General features: G+C 53.1%; 1 protein-coding gene across 6 annotated transcripts in view; it reads left to right on the forward strand.

Annotated features, from left to right (window-relative positions):
• LOC144153947 (cyclin-dependent kinase 16-like) overlaps positions 1-23,225 on the forward strand; it is a 145,008-nt gene that overhangs the window by 34,332 nt on the left and 87,451 nt on the right. The window contains exon 1 of one of the 6 annotated variants that reach the window (XM_077685732.1): positions 17,786-17,922. The exons of the other annotated variants lie outside the window; for them this stretch is intronic. Within the exon in view, the coding sequence (XP_077541858.1) occupies positions 17,808-17,922 (115 nt within the window). The 5' untranslated portion in view covers positions 17,786-17,807. Of the gene's footprint in view, positions 1-17,785; positions 17,923-23,225 lie in introns of those variants that run through there. 6 annotated transcript variants of the gene reach the window in all.

The raw sequence follows: 23,225 nt of genomic DNA on the forward strand, positions 1-23,225 counted from the left end.
GTGCGAGTTCTCTTCGTGGAGAGCGTCCCTCTCTCGTCGACGGCGCGCTTGAGTCGCTCTCTTCTTTTTCCCAGCCTCCTCCGTATCAATTTTCCGCCCGGCCGACTTTTTCTCCGCTGACGCTGGTCGATTGAGTCCCCGGCAGTTATGCGGAGACCTTCGCCCCGACCGACAAAATGCCTATTTGTTGTTGTTTTTTTTTTTTTCGCTTCTTTTCTGGCGCCTAGGTTATAAACGCGTCTTGCGCGCGCATACCTAAGCAGCGAGTGTCCGTAAAGAGGCGGTCTCTCTTTTTCTCCCTCTCTTTGCGACTTTCGCAGAACGCGAGTTCGCGCCACGCCAGAGCGATCGATGCTTTGCAACTTAATTTTAGCACGGCTGTGTTCGCAGTTCAACGCGAAGTCTCGCATTAATGCGTTTCCGAGACGGCTCGCATACCAGGGCTGTGTGGGTAGAAAGAAGGCAGCTGCTTGCATTTGGCAGGAGAGAGCGTTTTGCATAGACGCAAGTTTTTTCGACGATTGAGAGAAGTTTTTTTTTCCTTCTCTCTCTTGCGTAACTGTGACGCCTATGGGAGATGCTGAAAGGCAGTCGCGAGGTCGACGTCTGATCAAAATGTTACGAAGCATCCGCGGACGTGGTATTGATCTCAATCGGCGCATCCGACCCGTGTTGTATCTACGCCGAGTTGGGACTGAGAGTCATTTAAAGAAAAAAAAAATCTACATCTTCCTCGCGTGTGCAAGAGAAACGTGGGATTCCCTCCGCGTGGGATAACAACATGCGCCGGAATGCCGGCTCCCGCCGAGCGCGTTTCTTCGCCTCCGCGCAACATGCTCGGCGAGTGAAGGGCTGCTGCTTGGTTGGTGCTGGGGCGACGTGTGGCCGTGTTTATTTACGCTTGCCGTCGTCGAGCGCGCCCCGACGGTATCCAGCGGAGTGCCGCCGGTAGCGTGGGCCCCGCCTCCCCCCTTTTATTTTGCTTCTTTGTGCCTCGGGATTCCGGGGCCTCCTCGCCAGCGCCTGCGCCGGATGACCGATCGATCGCAACCGGCGCTGCTCGAACCTCCGCCGACGCGGCGGGGGCCGCCAGGAAGATGCTGCGGAGAGCGGAGCAGCAATGGGGGCGTCGCGGCCGTCACTGGGTTAGCGTCTAGTGGAGCCCCGCGCCGTCGAACTGATACTCCTCTCGTCGTAATCTAAGGCAGCCAGTGTCGATAGGTCTTTGTTCTGTACTGCGAGCCTAACTTCGCGTTAATTTATTTATTTATTTTCGGATACCTTAAAGACCCCATTGGGTGGGGATTTACACAGACAATTGACAGCGTATGGGCACGCGCGCTCTGGTGCATACTCCGTCGCAAGCCGGCGTCAATTAGCGCGACAAAAAAAAAGAAAAAGTCGAAGGACGTGACAAACTAAGAGAGTCGGTACTTCCAACTGAAATTTTATAGTACAAAAATTTTAGTTAAATTTATACTCCGGAGGGGGCTTATGTTTCGCCCTGATGACGAGACATAAGCGCCACTTCCAACTGAAGGTTTATTATCAAGACTAAACATGTTTAGGTACTGCCGTCCGTGAAGTCGTTAATCTGGTTGTCTGTTGCGCTTAACGGTGCTTGTGTTCTACGCATGCGTAGTGGCATCCTTCCGTAGTGGCGCTGTCGAAAGGCACCTTCTGCAGTACCTCCATTCGGACAGAGCTACGGCAACGAGCGTGGAAATTAGAGCTACGATATTCAGCTGGTTGGCTATTTGTTGAAGCCCTCAGAGCTGGACTTTTAGTAGTAGCTAGAAGGGAGCCGGAACGCGTGCAGCGACCCGCATGGTTTTCGTTGCTTTATGGACGACGTTATTGCGCTACTGAGCTTTATCGTAATTGATGTAAGGGGTCGGAAAGCGCCTCTCCACGTCGTCAGAACTGTGGAGGACGGAAAGTTGATATCGAGCGGTACACACGCATGATCGAGCACTGTCGATCGTTATGGCTGTTTTATATAACTGGCCGCGGGATTTGTCACGCAATGTCCCGCGATAGCGTGGGCGTAAAGGGATGGGACAGGGAAAAGAGTTGACGTTCTGGGTCAACTTGCGCGTGATCATTAGACCGTCACTCTGCTGCCCGAATGGCGTGCGCCAGTGCAGTTAGCGCCCGCGTACGGTTTGACATGGTTACTACGCTCGTTATACTCTTCCTCCTCACACTGTGGATATTGATCCGACGTACCCAATTGAGCCGACGAGATTGAGATTTATCCGACGGACCCAATTGAGCCGCGTAACCCGGTACACGGAGCAAAAAAATCCACCTCGTGTTCGATCGGTCCTGTCGTTAGTGGCGCCCTCGCAAGACACTTTCCTAAGTTACGACTGCGTCGCAATTTACATATCCCGTAGAATTGTGCGCTTTCTGGGTTTGGGTGAGGGTAGGGTGCCGTTGGGATTAACGTGGACGGACAAATTTTTCTGCGAATCTTGACGGCCGATTTGTTTCGAAGAGGGTCATCTCTGCCGTGTCAAGAGCGAATGCCGCTTGTGCGAAGAGCTGAAAATGGGTTAACTATTATTCATTGTTTGAGCCTCAAAGGTTGGAGGCGCGCTAGGCGCAGTTCTTTCACTGCACTTGTCGTAACTGCTGCTAGTGACTCTCTCCCTAGTAGTGACGTCAGCGCGCGCTGGAAGATTGCGGGGAGCACGAAACAGCTCCTTGCAGTATCAGCAGAAAGTCGCCGCATTCTCTCACTGCAGTCGGATAATGACCCCGAACTGTTGACTCTTCATATTGGCCGAAATTTACGTAAAAAAGTGTTCACCGGAGTGAGAGGGCACCTGCCAATCGCGTTAGTTAGAACTTAGGAGAAAACGGCTATGACGGCTGGCGCGGAGGCTTGGCCTTTAGCTCGGAGGCGTTGACCGCAACGGGCGTTCTCACCTCCCGTCGTTACGCGTCGTGAGCGCGTTTAAGCGTACGTAGCCCAAGTGCGATGTTTTAGTGGCGTGATTTTATTGCCCGCGTGTGCACCGTTGATTGCCCTACGCCAAATCGTCCATAGCCGCTAGCGGTGTGGCGCCATTCACGCTGGCTGTGCCGATTATGCAAGCGTGATCACGCCGAATGGTGTGCCTCTTGTTACTTATCTTCTTTTTTGAAAAGTTGAATTTGTCAAATAGAAAAAAAAAAGAAAGGAAGCACGGTTAACTTACGGGGGTGTAAACGCAGCCCGCCCGTTCTGTATCGCTGTTAATAAACATCACTTTGGCAACTCTATTATATAGGTGCTAGTCGATGTCGCCTATAGTTATGCATATCCTGCAACCCATCCGATGTCTGTAGGCGATAGCTTACTATGGGGCACAGTTCTGGAACTAAAAACAAATTCTACCGTCGACAGTCTTATTTACGCATTCGATCGACATCGGCCTTAGAAATGAATGAGCTCGTGGAGAGAATCAGTCCTTGCGGAACGCCGGCACATTGGGACGGCTGCTTGTCCTTCTCACCCCCTGGCTGCTTCGTCGCGGCCGTGCTCACCCGACAGTCGGTGGAGCTTAAAAAGACGAAACCGGTTCCATTGCTATTCTGAGAAGGCGATTGATTGTGGAAGTGCCGTTTATCCAGTGGTACGCGGCGGCACAGTAGCGCGGTCTTGCACGTTTGGTGACCCACGAATTTATCTCGAGGAGGCGGTTTCGCAGTGCCGCGCGGCATCCTATTACAGAACCACGCGACGGATTGGAAGCCACCGCGTCTCTAAGTGATTCCATCTTGAAGGGTGCACCCAGTAGCCGATATCCACGACGCAGTGAATGTGGGACACGGCGGTCGGTGCGAGTGGCCCTTATATAGCAGGCGGCCGGAGTTCTTTTCGGGGTATTTATAGGGACGTTGGGCAGTACGTGGGCGGGAGGATGCCGTTTGATGTGGAGAAAGGCAGGTTCGGGGATCGTGATTACGATTCTTCTCGTTAGTGTAGTGAGGGGGTAGCTCGTGGATGCAGTACGCCATGGCGTAGGTAACGGGCAGATGTTTGCGTAGCGCAGGCACGCATCGCACTCATTGACGAAGATACTTATTTTTTGCAGTGCTTGAGTGACCATGCACCGTAGTCGGTCTGTGCTGGTGTAGGGCCTCATCTATGTCGATAATCAGCTAACCATTCAGAGATGATTATAGCCAGGCCGCCGTCAGCCAGAATTGCCACTTCTCGGTTATTACAGCAGCAGCGGAGTGTAGAGTCCAATCGGACAGCAGGCTCTCGCTTCCGGTCTGCTTCGAACCGAGCCTCGGCCATTTCGAGCTACATTTGGATTCTCAGCGTACATTGATTTAGGGGGGCTTACCGGTTTTGCGGTGGCTACGCGGGTTCGGGCGGGGCAGTTTGCCTAGATCAACAGTGCGTAGCCGAGAAAAGTAATTCGTGGGCAGAATGGCGAGAATGCGTTGACGGGCTGGATTAAGCTGCTGTTCTGAACACCGGACTGATAGCTGGTAAATGGATTGGTAGAGCTGACTTAGTTGTTCCGACTTGATTCAGGGTGGCACCCCTCATTGCTTTGCACTCTTTCGCGTCGCTCGCTGTTGGGATGCTGTTCTTGGCGCGCAGGAATTCCAGGCGCTTATCCTCGCTGGGGCGAAAGAGGAGCACCGAACGCGTCGTTTGGCGGGAGAGTTGAGAGGACCGAAATGGCGGGCCCTCCTCCTCCTTCCAGGGCCGGACTGAAGACGTGCGCGGACTTTGAAAAAGTTTGGAGGCCGGTGGAGGGGCGAGTCTACCGCGTCACGCTGCTTTTCGGATTGCGCGCCGCGGCGGCGACTGACGCTGTCCTCTGGCGTCTGCGTGAGATAGCTTTCCGGGAGGCTTGTTTTGCTCTTGTGCGGCCTCAAGCAGCGCTGGAATGTAGAAGCAGTCGACTCCGTGGGCAGCCAACTCTCTGTCGCCCTCTCCCTCTCTTCCACTGGTGGAGCGGCGGGACAGCCTTGAAAGTAAAACTTCTTCGTTCCCCCCTGACTGTTTTCTTTCTTGTCGCCCAAGCATTGTCTTGTCGCGCGTATCCCCTTCCCTCCTATTTTGAGCGAAGCTTATATGGCGGCGGGTTCCGTGTGATTGTGTTGTCCGTCAGCGAAAACTCCCGGGGCTCCACGTGTCTTCGAAGCGCGGGGCGTTGGGGAACGAACGTCCTGGTGTTTGTTCCTCATGCATCAAACGGCCCGTGATTTCCGTTGTGACCGCGCAGTAGTGGAAAACGGCGGGGCCGTCCGTTGTTTTCCTAGCTAAAGGAGCTAGGTACTTGGGCTCGAGAACGGCACACGCCCCGAACGCGTTTTGAAAGCATTTCCTGCACTGGTGATACTTATTAACGTACAAGATGAAGTGCCGCGAGTGCGGGAGTCGGACATGGAGTCGGGTTTTGTGCATTTTGTTACGTAAAACGCTTTGCGGCAGTCAACTGTTAATTTTCTTCTTCTCTCTTTTTTTTTTTTTTTCAGAGTTAGGGGAGATGCGTGAAAGCGATCCCACACCGTTGACGTCGCCTCCTGCGTCTGATGTATGATCGTAGATTTTTTTTTCCCCCGCCTGGAAAGTCGCCGTGTAAAGCTATAGCTGCGGCTGCGACGCGACGCCCCTGGCGGCCGTCGGCAGGGCGGCACGGCAAGTTCGACGCTAGTGTGCACGTAGCTTAACTGGCTGAAAACGCTGCCAGAGCTCAGGAACTCCAGTTGGCAACTAAATGAAGATTTATCGCTCCGGAAAGTCCTGCTTGCCTGCCGTCATCGTTATGGGGCGGTCGTTAGCGCTTAGCGGCTGTGCGCGTGTTCTTTAATAAAGTTCGTCGTTATATCCTCCTCTTCCTCGCTACAGCTGTATCCTGCATCTAACCACTACATTTCGCCCTTTCTCGCGTGACGTTGTCGTAGGTCACCGTGACGCAAATGCAGATGTCACGCCGCACCTGTGACGAACGCGAGCTTGAAAACGTATGTGACATCTCGGCCGCGCGAGGGGAAATGTTTCGTCTTTCCTATTTTTAACTTTTTCTCGTTGAGTCACTCTCAGATAGCTTGCGACGTTAAAGCTGAGAGTCTGTGTAGTACATCCATCCACACGCCGATGGTGCATTGTTTTGTCTATCAACGCCGCTGGGAGCTAGTACGCGCCGATTTGTCGCTGCCTCGAAGTCTACGTCTGTGGCCTTGACTGATGAACAGGAACAGAAGCGAGACAAAGCAAGGGAAATTAAAGAAAACACGGACGCATGACGGAGGCGGCGACGGATGGTCTGTTTCCTCGCAAGTCATGTTCCACTGCGAGGAGGAGAAGGGGGGGGGGGGGGGTATTGTAATCCACATAGATGTATAAAAAAATAAAATAGGTATGCCATGCCGACCGTCCGGAGCGGCGATGTCCTTGTTCTTCGAGAAACGCGTAAAACGCATGGAGATTGGCAAGTGTGGAAGCGTTTGCCGCGGAAAGGAATCCCAGACGGAAGAGGGGTCTCGTGAGGGCCCGCGTAGCGACAGAGAGGGTAAGATGACCTTGACTTTAGGCGGTTATGAGCACTTCAAGGGGACAATAGGAGGGGAGGGTACGTTTTTCTGACTGCGTCACCGTGGCAATTAAGCTTTACCAGTGGCTCGCGCACTGTTCGTATTTCGATTATCGAGAGGTCTGCACCGCCGCTCTTAATAGTGCCTCCGGATCGCGCGAGGCTAAACGCGTAAAGAGACGCACCGAATATTGCACTTGTAGCTACAATTTGAGGGACGTACTTATACGGTTAAAAAAAAACCTGAGCGGTAAAACAGGCGGGCACCCTAAGCACGGGCGTCTGGCCCACCCGCCTTTGTTGTTCTTCACTCGTTCCGCTCTTCGGCTAAATTGGGACGTGCGGACCTCGAGGTAATAACGGCCAGGCCGTGGCATAGAAATGTGCTACAGGCCGTCGCAGAGGTTCGTGAAGGAGGAGAGACGTCGCAAGGTTCGTGGGCCTTGTTAGGACCGCACTGCGGCTTGTTTGTGCGCCTTTTTTTTAAATCATCGCGCGATATATGTGGCGCAGGCCTCGGGCCAATCAAAACTGTCCGTTCGCCTCTTACATTGGTCAGCGCTTATAACCCAGCTTGTGCTTGTGGCCCTAACGTTGAGTGATAATTTAGAGGGAGCTCCTGCACTACTTTGCACTTTTCAGCGCCGTGTCTCACTATAGGTGTGGTTTGGGGACAGTGTGGGCGCGTATGCGCGTTGTGAATACATCGCTCTGCGTAACGCCGTCAGTTTTCGTACGAGCTGCCGCCTACTAGCTAGGGAAAGAGAGGGGGGAGGCGCCGAGAAAGGGAGAAAGCCGTAAAGGTGGGCCGAGTTGTGGTTGCACGGGCTGAGTCAGACGTGTGGCCGCGTGCTTTCCTTCGCTTTGGTCGTGGGTGAGGGTAGCAGTGCATGGAGGAGAGTAGCCGGTGAAGGGGCGGTGGTTGAGGACGCGCATCTCTTGAAAGGCGAGCCGACGGCGCGCTTGTGTAACGGTACTCTGGGACCCCCTCGGCAGCAGCAGCAGCAGCAGCCTTGGCGACGGCCAGGATTGCGGGGCAGATAAGCAACGCGATTGCCCATCGCACTGACACTTCGAGGGGGCTGTGTGCAGTGGCGGTCCGCGACACCGTTTACGTGGGGGAGGAAGCCTCGGTGGGCGTGCGAACTGCGCTGGTCGAGCTTGGGAGAGGAAACGTAATGATGTTGGGCGCGTCCGTCGGTTCGCTTAACGAGAATGAGGGGAACTGTTGTAGTGTCTTTGTAATCCGGTTGGTGTCGTGCATACCTTGCCCCTTCGAGAGTCTCCGGGTGTTGGCGTTCACAAGGCGAGAGCCGCTGGCTGCCCAGCTGTGCGCCGCTGCCCCGATAACGGCTCTCTGTTGATAAGGCGATAAGTAGTACTGCCAGGGTGCGTTTGCACGTGGAAACACTGCCGTGCAGCGGTGACCACGGCGAAGAGGCTGAGAGAGAGAGAGAGAGAGAGAGAGAGAGAGAGAGAGAGAGAGAGAGAGAGAGAGAGAGAGAGAGAGAGAGAGAGAGAGAGAGAGAGAGCTGCTTTATTTATATTGAACATTTAAATGTAGGGCGGTTCTTTATTTCCGGGCGACCGTGGCTCGCTTTCGGCGCACATTTGCCGCTGTGCTGCCTGCGTTTGCAAACGCGGAACAGCCCGGCGTACCTGCTCCTTCGTGACCTTTGGTGGCGCTGAGCCATCGAACGAGTCTATGCAGGTAGCGGTGCAAGTGGAATGAACGCTGCGCAGAAACGTCACCTTTTACGCTGTGGGCTCCAATGTGAATGCGTTCTAACTACGGTACATCCTCATTATAACAAGATCGCTTTACTGGAAATCTCTATTCCAAGTGTTTCATGGTCGCCGCTGCGTTTCGTGAAGAGTGAATGATCTCCACTTTTAGCGAAAAATCAGTTATAACGAAGATAGTCTCCAGTCCAGACGACTTCGTTAAACGAGGGTGTACTGCATATGCAGCTCCGCGTCGGTGGCCGTGTAGTACTGTAAACCGAGATTCTGTTGGTGAAGAGACGCGCTTGCGGTACGTCGTCGAAGCTCCCGGATTTAGACGCCGAGCGCTGCAAACGCCGGGCTTTATAAATGTTTGCTCCGATAGCGTTATGGTGATGCACAGCCGGCAAACGTGCGTGCAACGTGACCGCCTCTATTGTTTCCCCAGGCGCCGTAAAACACGTTCCTGGACGTTCTTTTCGGCTCGTGTCGTACAAGGTTTTCCTTGCTCGCTCTTCAGGAGAAGTGATAGCGCGGCTAGGTCAACAATGGCTCCGCAATCACCCTTATCTTCGGGCAACAAATGGGTTTCTAAGCGGTGTAGTATACGCCCAGTAGTCTGGCCAGTAAAAGGGGCAGCAGCAAAGATGGCACGTGTTCAGCCGCCTCTTGTGAGTAGTTTGACCGCGCCCTATATTACGGCTGGAAGCAGTGGCGTGTAGCCGGGGGCAGGGGGAGTTCGGTGCTAGACTACGCCACTGGCTGGAAGCATCATTGTTGGGCGTCGATTTCTCGACGAAACAAAGCTGATATAACATTTACTAGTGCGGAGAACTGGGCAAGTTGGTGAATGTTCATGGTGAAAACAGCGCCGTGTTTGTGTTTTCCCTTGTCTGTCTTCGTCTTTGGTGCGCTGTTTTCACCGTGAAAAAGCTGATATATTTCAAAACCGTACTGATACCCTGCTGAAGAGTGTTTTGTAATGAGTGTAACTTTCCTTTTGCTTCATTATTTTTCCACAGTGGGATTGATGTGCGTTTCACGAATTACATCTGTGCGCGTCTTTAGACTCGTAGAACGAGGAACAGGGTTATGCGGAGAAGGAGTGAGTGTAGGGGGGGAGCCACTTTTCGTGGTTTGGGCGAGGACATGGTTCGAGCTTCCTCGCAAAGCGACGATGGAGAGGAATTGCATTTGAAGCCAGAGTTAAGGAAAATCGCTGCAATGACCGCGTGTCCGACCGTGGTCACCTCTGCCCGTTTTCGTCGGTACCCGTTCTTCCATGCGACGGCTGCTTGCGCAGTCCGCGGTGCGGTAATAATCGGGCCTGGAGGGAGTCGAGGCCGTGCGCGAGCGTCTCCGGCCTCTGCCACCTGAAGCTCCTTGAAAGAGCCCTCTCCGCACGAGCGGCGCGTAACGATATGGCGCTGGTCGTGCCATCTGCCTGACCGTATGAGAATCCCGCATTGGCGCCCTTGCCTGCTCCTTGAGCCGCCGTTCTAGCGCTTTTTCGTTGCCGGAAGGTCCTTGACGTTTTTTAAGGTCATCAAGCGACGGTGGTATACTCCAGCGTTCCATCTTTAGCGCATCTCGTTACGTCAAAATTTAACCTGTTGTGATAAGGATCAGATAGTTATGTGCGGTACTTGCATGATCGCTTTGCTCGTAGGTAGAATGCGCACTCGTCGAATTGGATGGCGAGTTGCGATGTGATGCGGTGTCAAAATTTTCTTGCGTGGGGTCAGATTGTGGAGCTATTCCACTCTTCGGGGTGGCGCGGTTTGTATATCTGAGAAGAGGCGCTTGACGTGGTTATTTTGTGCTTTACGGGTGAGCCTGATTGATTCTCAGGGTGTGCTCTTAGTCGACTTAGAACATTGAGCAAGAAGCCAACTTGCCGAAGTTTCAGGCTGTGCCATCTTGTTCGCGGCAGGACTGCTTTGGTGGCGTGGAGACTCCTTTCACCGCCTGCTGTGCCGCCTGATTTTCTTCAGTTTTGTAAAAATATCTTCCAAAATATGTTTTACTAATTGCCTAGCTCTGAAAAGATCATTTTCAGTGGCGTTTGTTTCGTGGTAAAACAAGTTCCGAGCTGTCCGTACCCTGATCCTTGAAAGCCCGTGGGGCGAAATATCGGCGCACGCTAAACAGATCGTCAGGTTGGTCTGTGTCACAGTCCGTTCCTCGTACTCATAGCCCGCGTGTGGCTTCGGCGCGTAAAACTCCCGGTTAAAACACGGCTCCTATCCTTGTAGCTTCAAGTCGGAAAATAATGAATGCTTTAATCCTCTTTGCCATTCTCTAAAGATCCCCGATTTTGTTTAAAAGCTGTGCGATGAAGTTTTCAAGACTCCGCGCCGCCTCTTTAGAGAAAGAAACGCCGTGCTATCAAGTTTACCTGTTTTTGTCGCCGCCCCAATGGGAAACAACAATAACAGCAAAACCTTAAGGACATGATACATTGTTTATTAAACTGCGTCTGCGTCTGATAAGAAGGAAACGCGAGCGTGAGAGTGGGCTTTCTTTCGCACGCTCCAGTTTCACACGCGACTCCCGTGGAAAAGTCTTTTCCCTTCGGGCCGATGTCCCCCGAGCAGCCTTGCGGGCGGAGGCCGCACCCTGCGTTTTCATTTCAACAGAGGCGCTCCTTGTGTTGCGGGTCCTGCCAGTTAGAAGCCTGTCGATCCCTCTCGTAACTGGAGCAACTGCATCGGTAGGTTCCGGTGGACTCTGGAGATCGCAGTGTAACGGTGTCTGCCCGCCGCGGTGGCTTAGTGGCTAAGGCGTTGGGCTGCTGAGCACGAGGTGGCGAGTTCGATTCCCGGCCGCGGCGGCCACTTTTCTAATGGAGGCGAAAAGCAAAAACGCCAGTGTGTGCGAGATTTCAGGGCACGTTAAAGATCCCCAGGTGGTCAAAATTGCGGTTTACGAATTTTGTGCGCCGACCAAGACTGGTTCGCTTTTAGTTGGAACCCCTTGAAATGGTAGTGAGTGCCGAGCTCCAGATCGTATCAGTTACGCCTTGCGCGGCAGGTTTGGTCAGCGTGTCTGGAATCACTCATGTCTGGCCGAGGAAAACGCTGCCAGCAGAACATGGGAAACAGCTTTTTTTTTTCTTTGACAACTGGAATAATTTCAGCGGTCTATGACGGGACAGTAAAAGCCGTCGTAACCTACGAAATATGTCAATTGTTCTTACTGCACATGTTATTTCTATAGACCGTCACTGAACTGACAAATAAAAAAAATGACGGTCTGAAGCTCGCCGAATAATTTGCTTTTTTTTTAATCGCCGCATAGACGCGATTTATGTGATATACATGTTTGAAATGTGTGGCCGCTTTCTTTGGCTTTCTTAGACCGCAAGAGGGAGGAAAGATTGGCGTAAGCGTCGCTGTAATTCAGCATTGAAAAAAGAGAAAAGAACAGACGGTAACTCTGTGGTTAGACTCGTCGCTTTTCTTCCTCAGAGTTGTTTTTTTCGGTGTGTGCTTTTCGAAGCTCCGCTGACGTCAATGATGGAGGCTCGTCTTTGACGTCAATGGTGAGGGTCGTCTCTGTGCTGCGGTTTCCACTTAGCGTGGCGCCTTCACTGGGAAATACCTGCGCTCCTGAACACACCTTCCTTATCTCTCTCTCCGTTCGCGGTTTGACTTGTTTACCGTTCTTAGCGAAAGCCGCTGGTGGTATGTGCGTGGCGGCCAATGCAAAAGAAAAGTGCGGCCGTGATTGGTTTGCGCCGGATAAATTGTCCCGCACGCCCACGTCTCCGATCACTTTCTCGTGTGGAAGAGGTTTGCTCTCCCATGCATGCACGTGCGCGTCCGTGTGTTATTCTCCGTGGATCGCATGAGCGCCATTAACGCAAGCCGGTTTTATGTGGCAGGTACATTGCGCGCGCGTGCCCATTCAGTCCGGTCCCTTCGTTCGTTCCACGCAAGACGGTTTCGGTTGTAGCGTCGTCCGTCTCGCGCGAGTGCGGACGATGCGCCGGTAAATTGCTCCGTCGACGCTGCGCGCGGCACTCGTACAACTGAGCCGCTAACGCCGCCCGAGCAATGATTGCGAGTCCCTAGAGAAGCGCGGATTAGTCCGGCGCGGCGCGGAATCGTTTTGTGATGGGCGGCCGCGTCTAGATTTCGCAGCCTACGCTCGACAGGGTCGTTTGGGATGCAGGGATTGCCGCCTTTATGTACTGCTCCCTATTTCTGGAGGCGCCGTACTAGAGCTGCCCCGGGAACAAAAATGGCCGCGCAACATTGCGGGGTGTTAGACTCGCGCTTTTGCGTCCAGGGGCGGTATTTTCGTGTTTGTCCGTTTTGAAAACGTCCGTTTTGCGCCCCTTTTATTGTGACGGGCTTCCAGTTGTAGGCCAGCTTTGGGTTGGTTTTTGCGCAGCTGTTTTTGTACACACATTTTGAACGACTAAAGCTATTTGAAACTATCTTTTATGTGTTTCTTGTTCCGCCAGCGAACCAACGACAAGGCGACGAAAAATCGTCTGCTCCAAATCGTCTGCTCCGAGAAGCCGCGGCTCATAGCTTCGCCACGCTTGCATGGCGCCACATTGGCTTTTTTGGCCAGTCGGGGCTTGCTCAAGACGGACACTTTTGGAACGGACAAAACACGAGACTACCGTCCCAGATTCTCTCCCGAGACGTAAAACGTGACCCCTGAGAAACCATCCCCGAGCTTGTAACGATGCCGGGAATTCGCCGTGCTGGGGTGTATTTTGACACTCGTGTAAGTCTGCTCCTCCGCAGTGTTGATGGATCGTTTTGGGCACGGAGTACATTCAACCACTCGTATCTAGGCCCTACACGCGCTTTACTGTGTGCCGCGACGTGATTAGCATCTTCTCGTCTCGATAAACTCGATCACTCTCAGCAAAAAGAAGCAGTCTTCAAGGGATGTGAGGTTACGTGACGGCGTTTGATGAAGCGAAATCGACTACAATAGCGGACATATCTTTTGGTGAGGTCGTCTAGTTATCGCTCCGGTGATGGTGTTTCGCTATCAGTTTTCCACTTTAGGGCAGGTTCCGAACGGGTGGGTAATCTCGCGGGCCGCGCGCCGTTGTACACGATGACGGCTGACGCTGGATTGGCAGCCGACAACAGCGCGGCGCGAGGCTGGCTCTCGCGCGTCTCCGGGTCGTAAAGAACGGCAAGCGTGCGGCAGCAGCCGTGTTTTCCCCCTGTTGGATTTTTTAACTGCCGTGCTGCCCGAAATGGCATCTGGCGTTGCCGGTGTATCGAACGTAGATCCGCACGGGACGTACCGAACTCCCCTAAGTACCTTATTTTCGCGATTCGAAGCACGCTCCTCTACTTCCGGAAAAAAAAAATAAAAAAAAAACATCGCAAGGTGGATTTGATACGCGTGGAATCAGGCCCGAGTTGACGCTGGGACGAAGTAATTTATGACGTTTTCAATTGCAAATCACTTCAACGGAACAGAAGACGGCCTGGCCTGTTGAGGGGGGGGGGGAGGGGGTACTGTGAGCTGCGGCCCAAGCGTCAAAACGGACCGGTCTGTTCACTCTCCGTACCTATTTTTATTTTGAATGTTTGCCAAATAAAACTTCATTCCTTGTGCTCGTCTCTTCGCGATACGGCTGCAAGAAAAATGGCGGAATTAGTTGGAGGGGGGGGGGGTAATTTCGTTTTTTTTTTTCTTCGAATCTAAGCACCTCCCTCACTTCGGGCATCGCGATCGAAAAAAAAAAGTGGGTGCTTAGGATCGAGTAAATACGGTATATTCGTCCCTTATCGGACGTTACGCGACAGTATTCCCTTTGCACCTTCGCAGTTTGTTGATCTGGCATACGCACAGTGTGTTGTAATTTTTCAATCTGGGGGGAGGAGAGAAATCGCGGGCGAGTTTTTAAAAAGTTGCTTGCGGGGGAGATGCATCGGGTTATTGTTAACGTGGTTGGAAAATTTGGGTTTACTTCCTCGAACAAAAAAAAAAATATTAGCACCATAATGGCGGATTGTTAAAGCTGCAACACAGATTATCAGCCCCCCCCCCCCCCCCTTCCCTCCCCCCCGCTGACGAAAAAAAAAAAAAAGAAAGGCTGCTAGGACCGTTATGACGATATTGTATCGCTTGCACTAACTCTGCGTTCGTTTTGGATAAACGATCGCGACTCAAAGCCGCCTCAATTTGTGTGTGAAATAAGCGTATGTGTTGCCTTGTGGCCTTGTGCGAGTGTGTCAAGCAATGTCCGCTCTGTCTGCCTCCACTCGTGTCGCGGCAATTCACTCCAAACGTGCACAGTCGGAACTGGCTTTGAATCCAGATTTTATTTTTGTTTGTCGGCAATGATCACTTTCACCGCGGCAGAAGTTTTTTGTCTTTGTTTTCGAAGTCTGGTTCGTCTGTTTGGTTGCGGGTATATTGTCTCGCCTCGTCAGCCAGAGACATGTCTGAACTCAAGATTTTGTGCGTTAGCAAGTGGGTTCTATTTAACCGTGTACAGTGGAACCTCGTTCATACGTTTTTCACCGGACCGGGAAAACAAAACGTACCAACCAGAAAAACGCAGCATAAGAGGAAACCTTCAAAACTGAACGACAACGGTGTGGTTTTGACTTGCACCCATGTATTTCTGCAACTTTGGCTTTCGAACCTTTAAAAGACTCGAGAATGTAGGATGGCCGCTTTGTGCGATCGCTGAAAAGCACCACGCGTGGCAATGCAAGGTCCGTAGCGATGTGGACTCTCTTCCGCGCTGGCTGCTCATCTATGTCTACTGCGTTTAGTACGTCAAGCTTTTCCTGAAGGTAAAGCGCCTCCCGTTTTCGCGACGCCATCAAGGCACGACAAAGTTCGCGGGGTCAAGTTATTCGTGTTCTCAAAGCTTGAAGCGCATAATGACGACGAGAGCGCGTGCTATTCTAGCGGTTGTGCTTTTTATGGCAAACACGCCCTTGCGGCATTCCGAAGTGAAACTTCCATTGTAAGCGCAGTGATGATTGTGATAGCATAGAGTAACATACGGCCATCTAGTGGTGACGAATCGCACACGCGTGTTGTGGCTTCGTGCAGTCAGTTCCGTATCCAAGCCTCGCCAGTCCGAGGTGACTTTTTGCTAGTTTCTCTTTGATTTACGCGCTCCAACTCGCAGCGGCGCGGGGCAAGCAAAACACTCCTCCTTCTCTCACTGTTTTTCCCACTCTACCTCTTCCCGGCGCGACTTTAGGCGCGCATGCGCGACAGCGGGGTAACGGTCGCCGCAGCTGCCGGAGCAACAGCGGCGCCGGTGCGCGAGAGAAGCCGCGGGGCTCGCGTACGAGTCGTAGCATAGTGGAAATATCGTGACAGCGTTCTGAAGACCACAGAAGAGCGGTTATATGCCCCATGCACAGGGAGGAAGTGCAGCAAGAAGTGATTTTGCTTCGTGTTACCAAAAGGTGAGACACTCGTTCGTAAAGCGTGAATTTAATCTGAACGATAACGCCGGTGTCGTGAGCTGTACAACCACGTGTACTGTGTTCGATGTCAACTTATGCTATGCCGTGTCGAACATCAGTGCTTATCACGGCACGTTGCGTTTGTGCTCGGTCGTATTTTCGTAACATGAATAAAGTGTTGAAGTGCGATTTCTGCTGCCGTCTTACTGTCCCAGCTGCGTACGTACGCCTGCATGGAGGCGCGCCGGTCTCGGCGAGGCCTAGCGGACGGCGCGGGGCTAGCCGGGCTAGCGGGGCCGGCAGCGGAGCGGCGGGAAGAAGCGGGGGGAGGAAAGCATCAGCCCCCCTCCCCCCCCCCCCCATTTTGCGCCTCCTCGCTGTGTTGCCATGACAGTTAGTACGCCTCCAAGCTCAAGATGGCGGTGACGTTGCTATGGCAATTACAACTCACTTTTGCCCGCCCAGGCTCGCCAGGGGATGATTTGGCGCTACGACCACAATTAGGCGGGACGCTGGGTTGAAGGCTAAGATGCCGCGGACTGGCCTCGCCAAGGCTCGTCACACGTCAAAATGGTAGTCCGCGCATGTTGCTCGGCCGTGTTCGGAGTGTCAGATTGCGACGAATGATCCGGGGACGTACTTTGAGCTACGACGTAATAGTGACGAGTTTAAAAATATACATGGGGCTCTATTTGAGCTGCGCCTGGACTAGACAAAAACAACAACGTAGCAGCCGGGAAAACGCAGCTCTGAGGAACATGAGAGCGGGGTTCTACTGTATTTATAAACTACGACGAAGTGGGGAGTTTCAGGCTTAACCAAAGTGGAAGAGCCCTACGCGTGCGCGGGTCTCGTGTTGAATAAGCCGAGTAGGCGGCGGCCCCCTTGCTGTCAGGGTGTACGCCCCGTGTGCAAGCAGCATCCGCGGATCGAGTTCGCTCGGTCGTCATCGTCCTAAGGGCGGTTTCTCGTGTGGGCCTCACCTGCTGCCGCGGCGGCTGGCGCATACGCAGCGACGCGAGCAGTAAGTATACGCACAGTAGCAGCATCGATTGTCGGCCGCGCGTCGTGTGTCGTCCGGTGGAGAACGTGCGTCACAATGGGGTCGGTATACATAGTACCGCGGACGGCCCGCTATTCCCGCGCTGCTCGCGAATCGGAACGGTTGGTGGTGCGCGCTGGCTGGTTCCTTGGCTTTCCGTCACCGTGGTCGGGGGTTCCTGGAAAGAAGTTTGAGACAGTTGTTAGTGCGACTGGTTAGCCGTTGTAGAAGCGGACGCGCGTGTAACCGGGTTGCTTCTGAAAGCGCTGTCACCGCAAGGCGAGAGCAGACCAACGTTTGAGTCCAGTCAGTGCGTGGCAGGTTTAAATCCGACAGTACTTGTCTACTTCCGGTTACTACTTCCGGGTGGGTTGCCGTAGCTTGATCGCGTTGTTCACGCTGCGAGCGACTGGTTAGCCGTTAACGGTTGAGAAGGACACGCCCGCGACCGGACGGTTTCTGAAAGCGTTGTCATCGCCACGAAGCGAGGGCGGCTCTCTGCCGACCAACATTCGAGCCCCAGTCTGCGGGTGGCAGGTTTAAATCGGACAGCTTCCGGTCGGCGCTTCCGCTTGGGTTGCCGTCCGCAGGTTATCACGCCTCGTGTCTTAGCGTGCCCGCCAGCTGATTTCTTAATTTTCCACCCGAGCGATCCCCCCAGGCCGACCTCGGCTTGCGCCACGACGAAGGTAGGAGCCCGGCGTTTCCTGCAGTATACACACACACAGTGTGGATCGATAAGTCGCTGCCTTATTTAAAGGTCCACTTAGGGCGGGCACACGCGTCGCGCACAGCGTTTTCGTCCTGACAGCCTCGTTTCGTAATCACTAACGAGGTTTTAATTATTTCCCTCCCGAGTGCCCTTTCGTCCCCTTTTTGGGTTGTTTCGAAGGGACCGTCGTCACGTCGACGAGTCTATATAAACGCTGCACCATCGACGTTTCAATTAGGCGGCGATTGAGCGGGGACCCCCGCCCGCGGTAGTCCCTAAATTACCCCTGTATGTGTAGTTTGTAGTCGAGTCTAGGCGTGCGTCACGTCGCCCGGGAACAAGGAGGGAAGGGCGCAGTGACGATGATGGACCCTGTCACCCTGTCGTTGTTTGGGCCCTTCCTGTGGTCCGTGATTGAGGACGGCCGTCGCCTGGGAGGTCCGCCGGAGGACAGCCGAGGGGCGTCGGCGGGAGCAGGTGAGCGGTCGGCTTGCGTACGGGCATGCATTTCTTCTTTTTCTCTCAGGTATTCAACAATATCAGACGGTGCTCCTTACCTTTTTATACTACGTCTGAACCGATAGCTGTTGTTGAGTGCTGTGTATAAGGAGTTTTATTGTTGAAGACTGTTGTTCACGTTTTGCGCCGCGTGCAGCCGCGGCGGATAGCGTGAGTTGCGTCGTTCTTGTGAACGCAATATGTTTTCACGATGGTTCAAAGTAAGGAGACGCGCAGATGTCGGGTCTTGAAGCCGGTGCAGTTCCCGACTTCGTGCGTGCGGGTGTGCGTAGAAACCTTCGCCCTTTGAGAAGCCGGTGTTCGATTGCAGGCGCGAAGTGACACTCGAGACCTGTGCCACTTTTATTGTGTGACGAGTAGGTAGCCTTCACGGCCGGCTTGTTTTGACACGTGCGCGTTCTAGAAAGTTGAAGCGCATTGCAAATGGCCCCATGAGCCACTTTGAGTACCGTGTAAAAATGTTCGCTGCTGTGGTCGGAGGGTCGTTTGTTTGAGTTACTTGTAAGCTCGGGCAAATGGCTAATCCTACGTGGCAAAATGCTTTAGCCATTTCTATTGCTCAACGAAAGAAACATCATTAATAACGTTGCCGAATAAACGAGCCCGTGTGTTAAGCAAGAAAAGCAGAGAAGAGCGCTGCCGTTTGCGCCTCGTTTAGCCCTGAACCCGCGTCGCTTCCGTTTAGCCTGCAAGCTTCAGCTGGTGCTGCGGCTGTCTGCTTTAGCATTGCCCCCGTTTCCTGCTCCCTGAATGAGCTCGTCTCTTTATCCCCCCCTCCCCCCCCCCCCCCCTCCCCTCTGTCATCATCGCGTCCTTACGGAGTGAGTACTCCTAGCGTCGGAGCGGGCGTGCTCCACTTTTCCCGTATTGGCCCCGTGTGGTGCGGTGACTCACTCGTCTCCTTGCCGCTATTGCCATCCGCACTTTCCCAACGCGGCGAGCTATCTCTCTCCGTTACACAAAGACCCAGGAAGCGTCTTGCGTTCGCTGGCGGAGGGGATGGATAAGAAGGGAGGATAACAGAGACAGTCTTCCATGTCGTGTCATCGGGGCGGTCGATGTGTCACGGGAGGAAACGGTAATGGATGTGTTTGTGTGTGTTACGGGGCGCGATATCGAGAAATAGGGAATTGACCGGCACAGGCTTCGTGCAGCCCGCCAGCCCTCGGCTGTGTTTGAGCTGCACACACACATAGTGTCGATGCCGTCTTGTCCGGTTTGCTTACGGCGATCAGGTCACGCGGACGGCCTCCGAGAAACGCGTTTTCCGCTGCGCCTGTCGCCTCGATCTGTATCTCAGTGCCGCCTGTGGTATATCGGGGCCGGTCTATAGGCCAACGCCGCAGAGCGACATAGCACGGATTCGCCGTGGTGGCACCACGGGCCCGTGCTTGATGCTTACTACGCGCTCGTTGGGTTTGTCCGTTGTCATTCGGGATAGGATCGAATGTGTGCCTCGTTCACAACAGAAGATGGCACTGCTGGCCGAATCCGTATAGTGAAATCGGTGCCAGCTGAACTAACGTTGGGCTAAACCACCAGCGTCTGTCTTGGTGCCCCATCTTAAGTCGGGTTTCCAACATCTCGTCAGCTACTTATCTTTGGGCCGCGCGAGATGTGTAAGGTCTCCTAAGATATGTAATCGCGCTTACATGCGTGCGTGCTTACGTTCACTCACAAACGAAACTGTCTACACGAGTGCCCTAAGAGAGTAACCGTCACGGGAGCCGTGCGTGAAATGTTTCGTAGTCAGATAACCGGTGCCTTGAATGATACCGAGATAAGGGGACGTAGCGCAGGCGTGACTGGGGAGGCATTCATTAGATATGCCGCCCACGCGTTTGCGCAACGCGGAATTCTTCTGACGTGATAACTGTTCCTGACGTGTTCGATGCGTCAGCAGGCAAAGCGCAGCTGTGCACGTGCACTTGAAAGTTCCTGCGGCAATTGCATTGTGTCAGGCCCTTGGGCGCCTTATCGAGGTGGTGCCGCGTGGAAAGGCGTGCGTGCTCCATCTCTCAATCTGCTCTGCGCAGGTTTTTTTTCGTTGTGGTTTCTCCTGCATCTTTCGCTGTTACTACTGATTGCTTTATGGGCGTGTTCCACACCCACGCAGCTTCAAAGTGTCGCAAATTGACTTTGTCTCCGTTATGCGTGGCTGCAGGGCGTATACAGTCGAACCGAGTTATAACGAAGTAGCATAGGGACAGCAAGTTAGTTCGTTATATCCGTTATTCGTTGTAACAGTAGAGGTAAAAATCGGCTCTAGCAAATCGAAAATCTGGCTCCCTCAAAAACACGATACAAGAATGCATTTCTTAGGCTTCGAATCCACTCTAAACAAGGTAACCCTTACCGTTATACTTGTTGCATTTCAACCTCATTGAAGCGGAACATGAGTACGCCAAATTACAGCAGAACAAAGTTCGCTTGACCAAACAGCCCAGTGTCCTTAGTTATTTGATGGCGGATGGGACCTTCGTCTGCTGGCTACTCACAGCACTTAGCAGGATGAGGCTTTCCGCATTGTCTGCGAACAAATGGGCTTTCATACTTCTGCAGTTTCGGACGACGGGGGCTTTTTTTGAGTAACTTCTAAATATTTCTACGTCGTATCCCATATATCGCGCGGCTGGCGCGGTTTTACTTTTGTAAAAAAAAGAATAAGTGTCATTGAAATGAAGCATGACCAACTAAAGTTTATATTTAGTTCGCTATAGCCGATGATTCGCTATGTCAGTGTTCGTTATAACGAGGTTCTGCTGTAGTCCAAATAATTCCATAGTTCCATATGGGAGTCCATAAAGCTTCTGGAAGTCCATGGGAGAGGCCTTTGTCCCGCAGCGGTCATAAAGTGGCTGGTTTTGATTATGAAGATAATATAAGGAACTGGATGCGGAACGATGTTTTTTCCTCGTCTGTATATCACGCGCCGCTGCTAACGTTGGGGGAGACTAAATTGATGTAACGGAATGGTTTCTCATCGGGGGTGGGTTCAATGATCCCGACATCTTTCCTTTTCTTCTTTATTTTTTCTTTTTTCTGGAGGGTTGAGGCACGCATTAGAAAAAACGGGTCTAGTGCAACCTAGCATCACCCTTTCTCCCGGTGGGAACCGTCGGTGCGGTACCAGTTTCAGGTCTAACATCGTCGTTTGTAAAAAGCTTTAAAAAAAAAAACGGCAAAAATTCTGATATAGAAAAAAATAAAGAGAGAGAGCGGCGGTAATTTCGCCTCGCTGGAGACTGTGTGCTGCTTGCTGGGTACTGTACTGCTTCGACCATGCCCGAGGTCGTACGTCTCGGTGTGTACGCGAAGCCGGCTATTTCAGGACATTTGGCCTTTCCCGGGGAGCAGTTCGATAGTGCGGAGCTATTTTCCCCTTGGCTTTCCGTGCGCGGTATCCAGGATCCGCATTGGCGGCTTATCTTGCCCCGCGGCCTTTGTCGAAGCGAGCTTTGATTCACTGACTTGGTTTGTCGCTGTTTTTTTCTTTTTTTTTTTTTTCTTAGCTGGGCAGGCGTTTCGATCGCAAAGGTTGGAACAGAGAGCGGTAGGGCGAGCTTGTTTAGCGAACTCCAGTGCTCTGCGCTGAGCCGGAAGGTTTTTTTTTTTTTTACCCTTATCACGCGTGTCAAACGCAGTGCAATGCTAGACATACCAAAGAACTGGTCCAGCGTGAAGTGTTACGTGAACATCGTATCTGTCGCTGTCATCGTTATGCTCACACGTGGCTGTTTGTGGCGTCGTGCATTTTTTGTTTCTCGTACAAGGCTTATAACCTATTCGTTCGGGTGCTCATCGAACACGGCTTTTATTTGAGACTAAGGTTAAGAGAATGAAACTTGGTGGGATTCCCGTGTGCAGAAAGACGAGTACGAGTGATAAAGAGTTGGGTTTTCTCTTATTGGCAGTAAAACACTTCACTGGCGCTCCTGGGCCTGTGAGAGAATTTTCTGGCTTGAGGGTATGGAGGCTCCGCAGCTGCACACACATGAGGCGTGGCTGACGAATTAGTTTAGTTTCCCGATCTCGTGCTACGTTTACTTTTGCCCGTGCCTGTACCCGCCAAACGTCGGCTCGTTGGGGCCGATTCTACACGTACCAGCGTACCCGTGTGCGCGGCGACAACCTTGGTCAGCCTTCACTGACCGAACACGCTCACGTGCGATGCAAGACGGACAACGCGCCGCCGTTCGTGTCCGCAACCCGTTCGCTTGCGGAAGTGACGCATGGCTCGTTTTTCCCCGAGGCGGAAGTGACGCCCGCGGCGTCCTTCGGCGGGCTGTCGCCACAGCTGTGACCAAATGTCGACGGCATGGTCACTTCCTGCCGCGGCATCGTGTACGAGCCCTCACTGAATGGTGGCAAGATTGTGTATGCCAGTTGTCAGTTTTTTTCTCGTCGAACGACTCGATGAAACCTGTTACGTCCGTGGTTCCGTTGGTCAAATTGGGAGAAAAGCGCTACGCTGAGCGGCCGTCGATGTTCGATTAGTAGAGCCAGAGTCCTTCGATGCTTTGAAGGACTCTGGTAGAGCGCAAAGCAAGAGTCCCGAGTGCCTCACACGTGCCGTAACCGCAGTGTCGTTTATACTCAGTTGCAGTGTCCTCGGTGGTTGCCTCGCCAACCTAAGAGACAATAGTAGCACTCGCTTTTCGACGCCCTTTGTGTACTCAATCCGGAGTGGTTTGGCGTGCCGAAAGTGTCAAGCTTCGCGCTCCAAGGGCACATAAATTGCTCTCGGGGCTGTAGCTCCGGCACACTCGATTTTCGGAACCTCTCCGCAACATGATACCTTTCGTGGACGCAAGCGTTCCTGCTCTCTTGTTCTTCGAAGACCTTGGAAACAACAGCGGCCTCCAGGTATCCCCCTCGGCTTTTGTACGACTTCGGCGGCAACGTAGTCGTCGAAGAGCCGCAGCCCTTTCGCTTTCCGAGGCCGTGCTCTCGGCGTGGGGTCGCGGGCCGTCCTTGCGAGCCTGCCGGTCTTCTTCGCCCTCTCTCCACATTGCTGCTTTTTTCGCGCCTCGCTACTTTGCTGTCTTCCTCCTTCTCCCCCTCCTCCTCTGCGAGCAGCTGCGTTTAGCCGGGGCTCGACGCCGCTGTAGGTCGCTGTTTCATGCACCGAGAACAAAAAGACGTAGAGGCCGGTTGTTTGGAAGCCGCACTGGGTTTCTAGGTTAGCGCGAATGCCTCGCTCTTCGAGTCGAGCTGGTCACGGAGAACGTAACCTTTCTTCGCTGGCTTCTCTTTCAAGT

The sequence above is a fragment of the Haemaphysalis longicornis genome, unplaced genomic scaffold (assembly GCF_048455015.1).
Source record: "Haemaphysalis longicornis isolate Haplotype H1 unplaced genomic scaffold, Haemaphysalis longicornis Haplotype H1 scaffold_9, whole genome shotgun sequence".
Classification (NCBI taxonomy): domain Eukaryota; kingdom Metazoa; phylum Arthropoda; class Arachnida; order Ixodida; family Ixodidae; genus Haemaphysalis; species Haemaphysalis longicornis.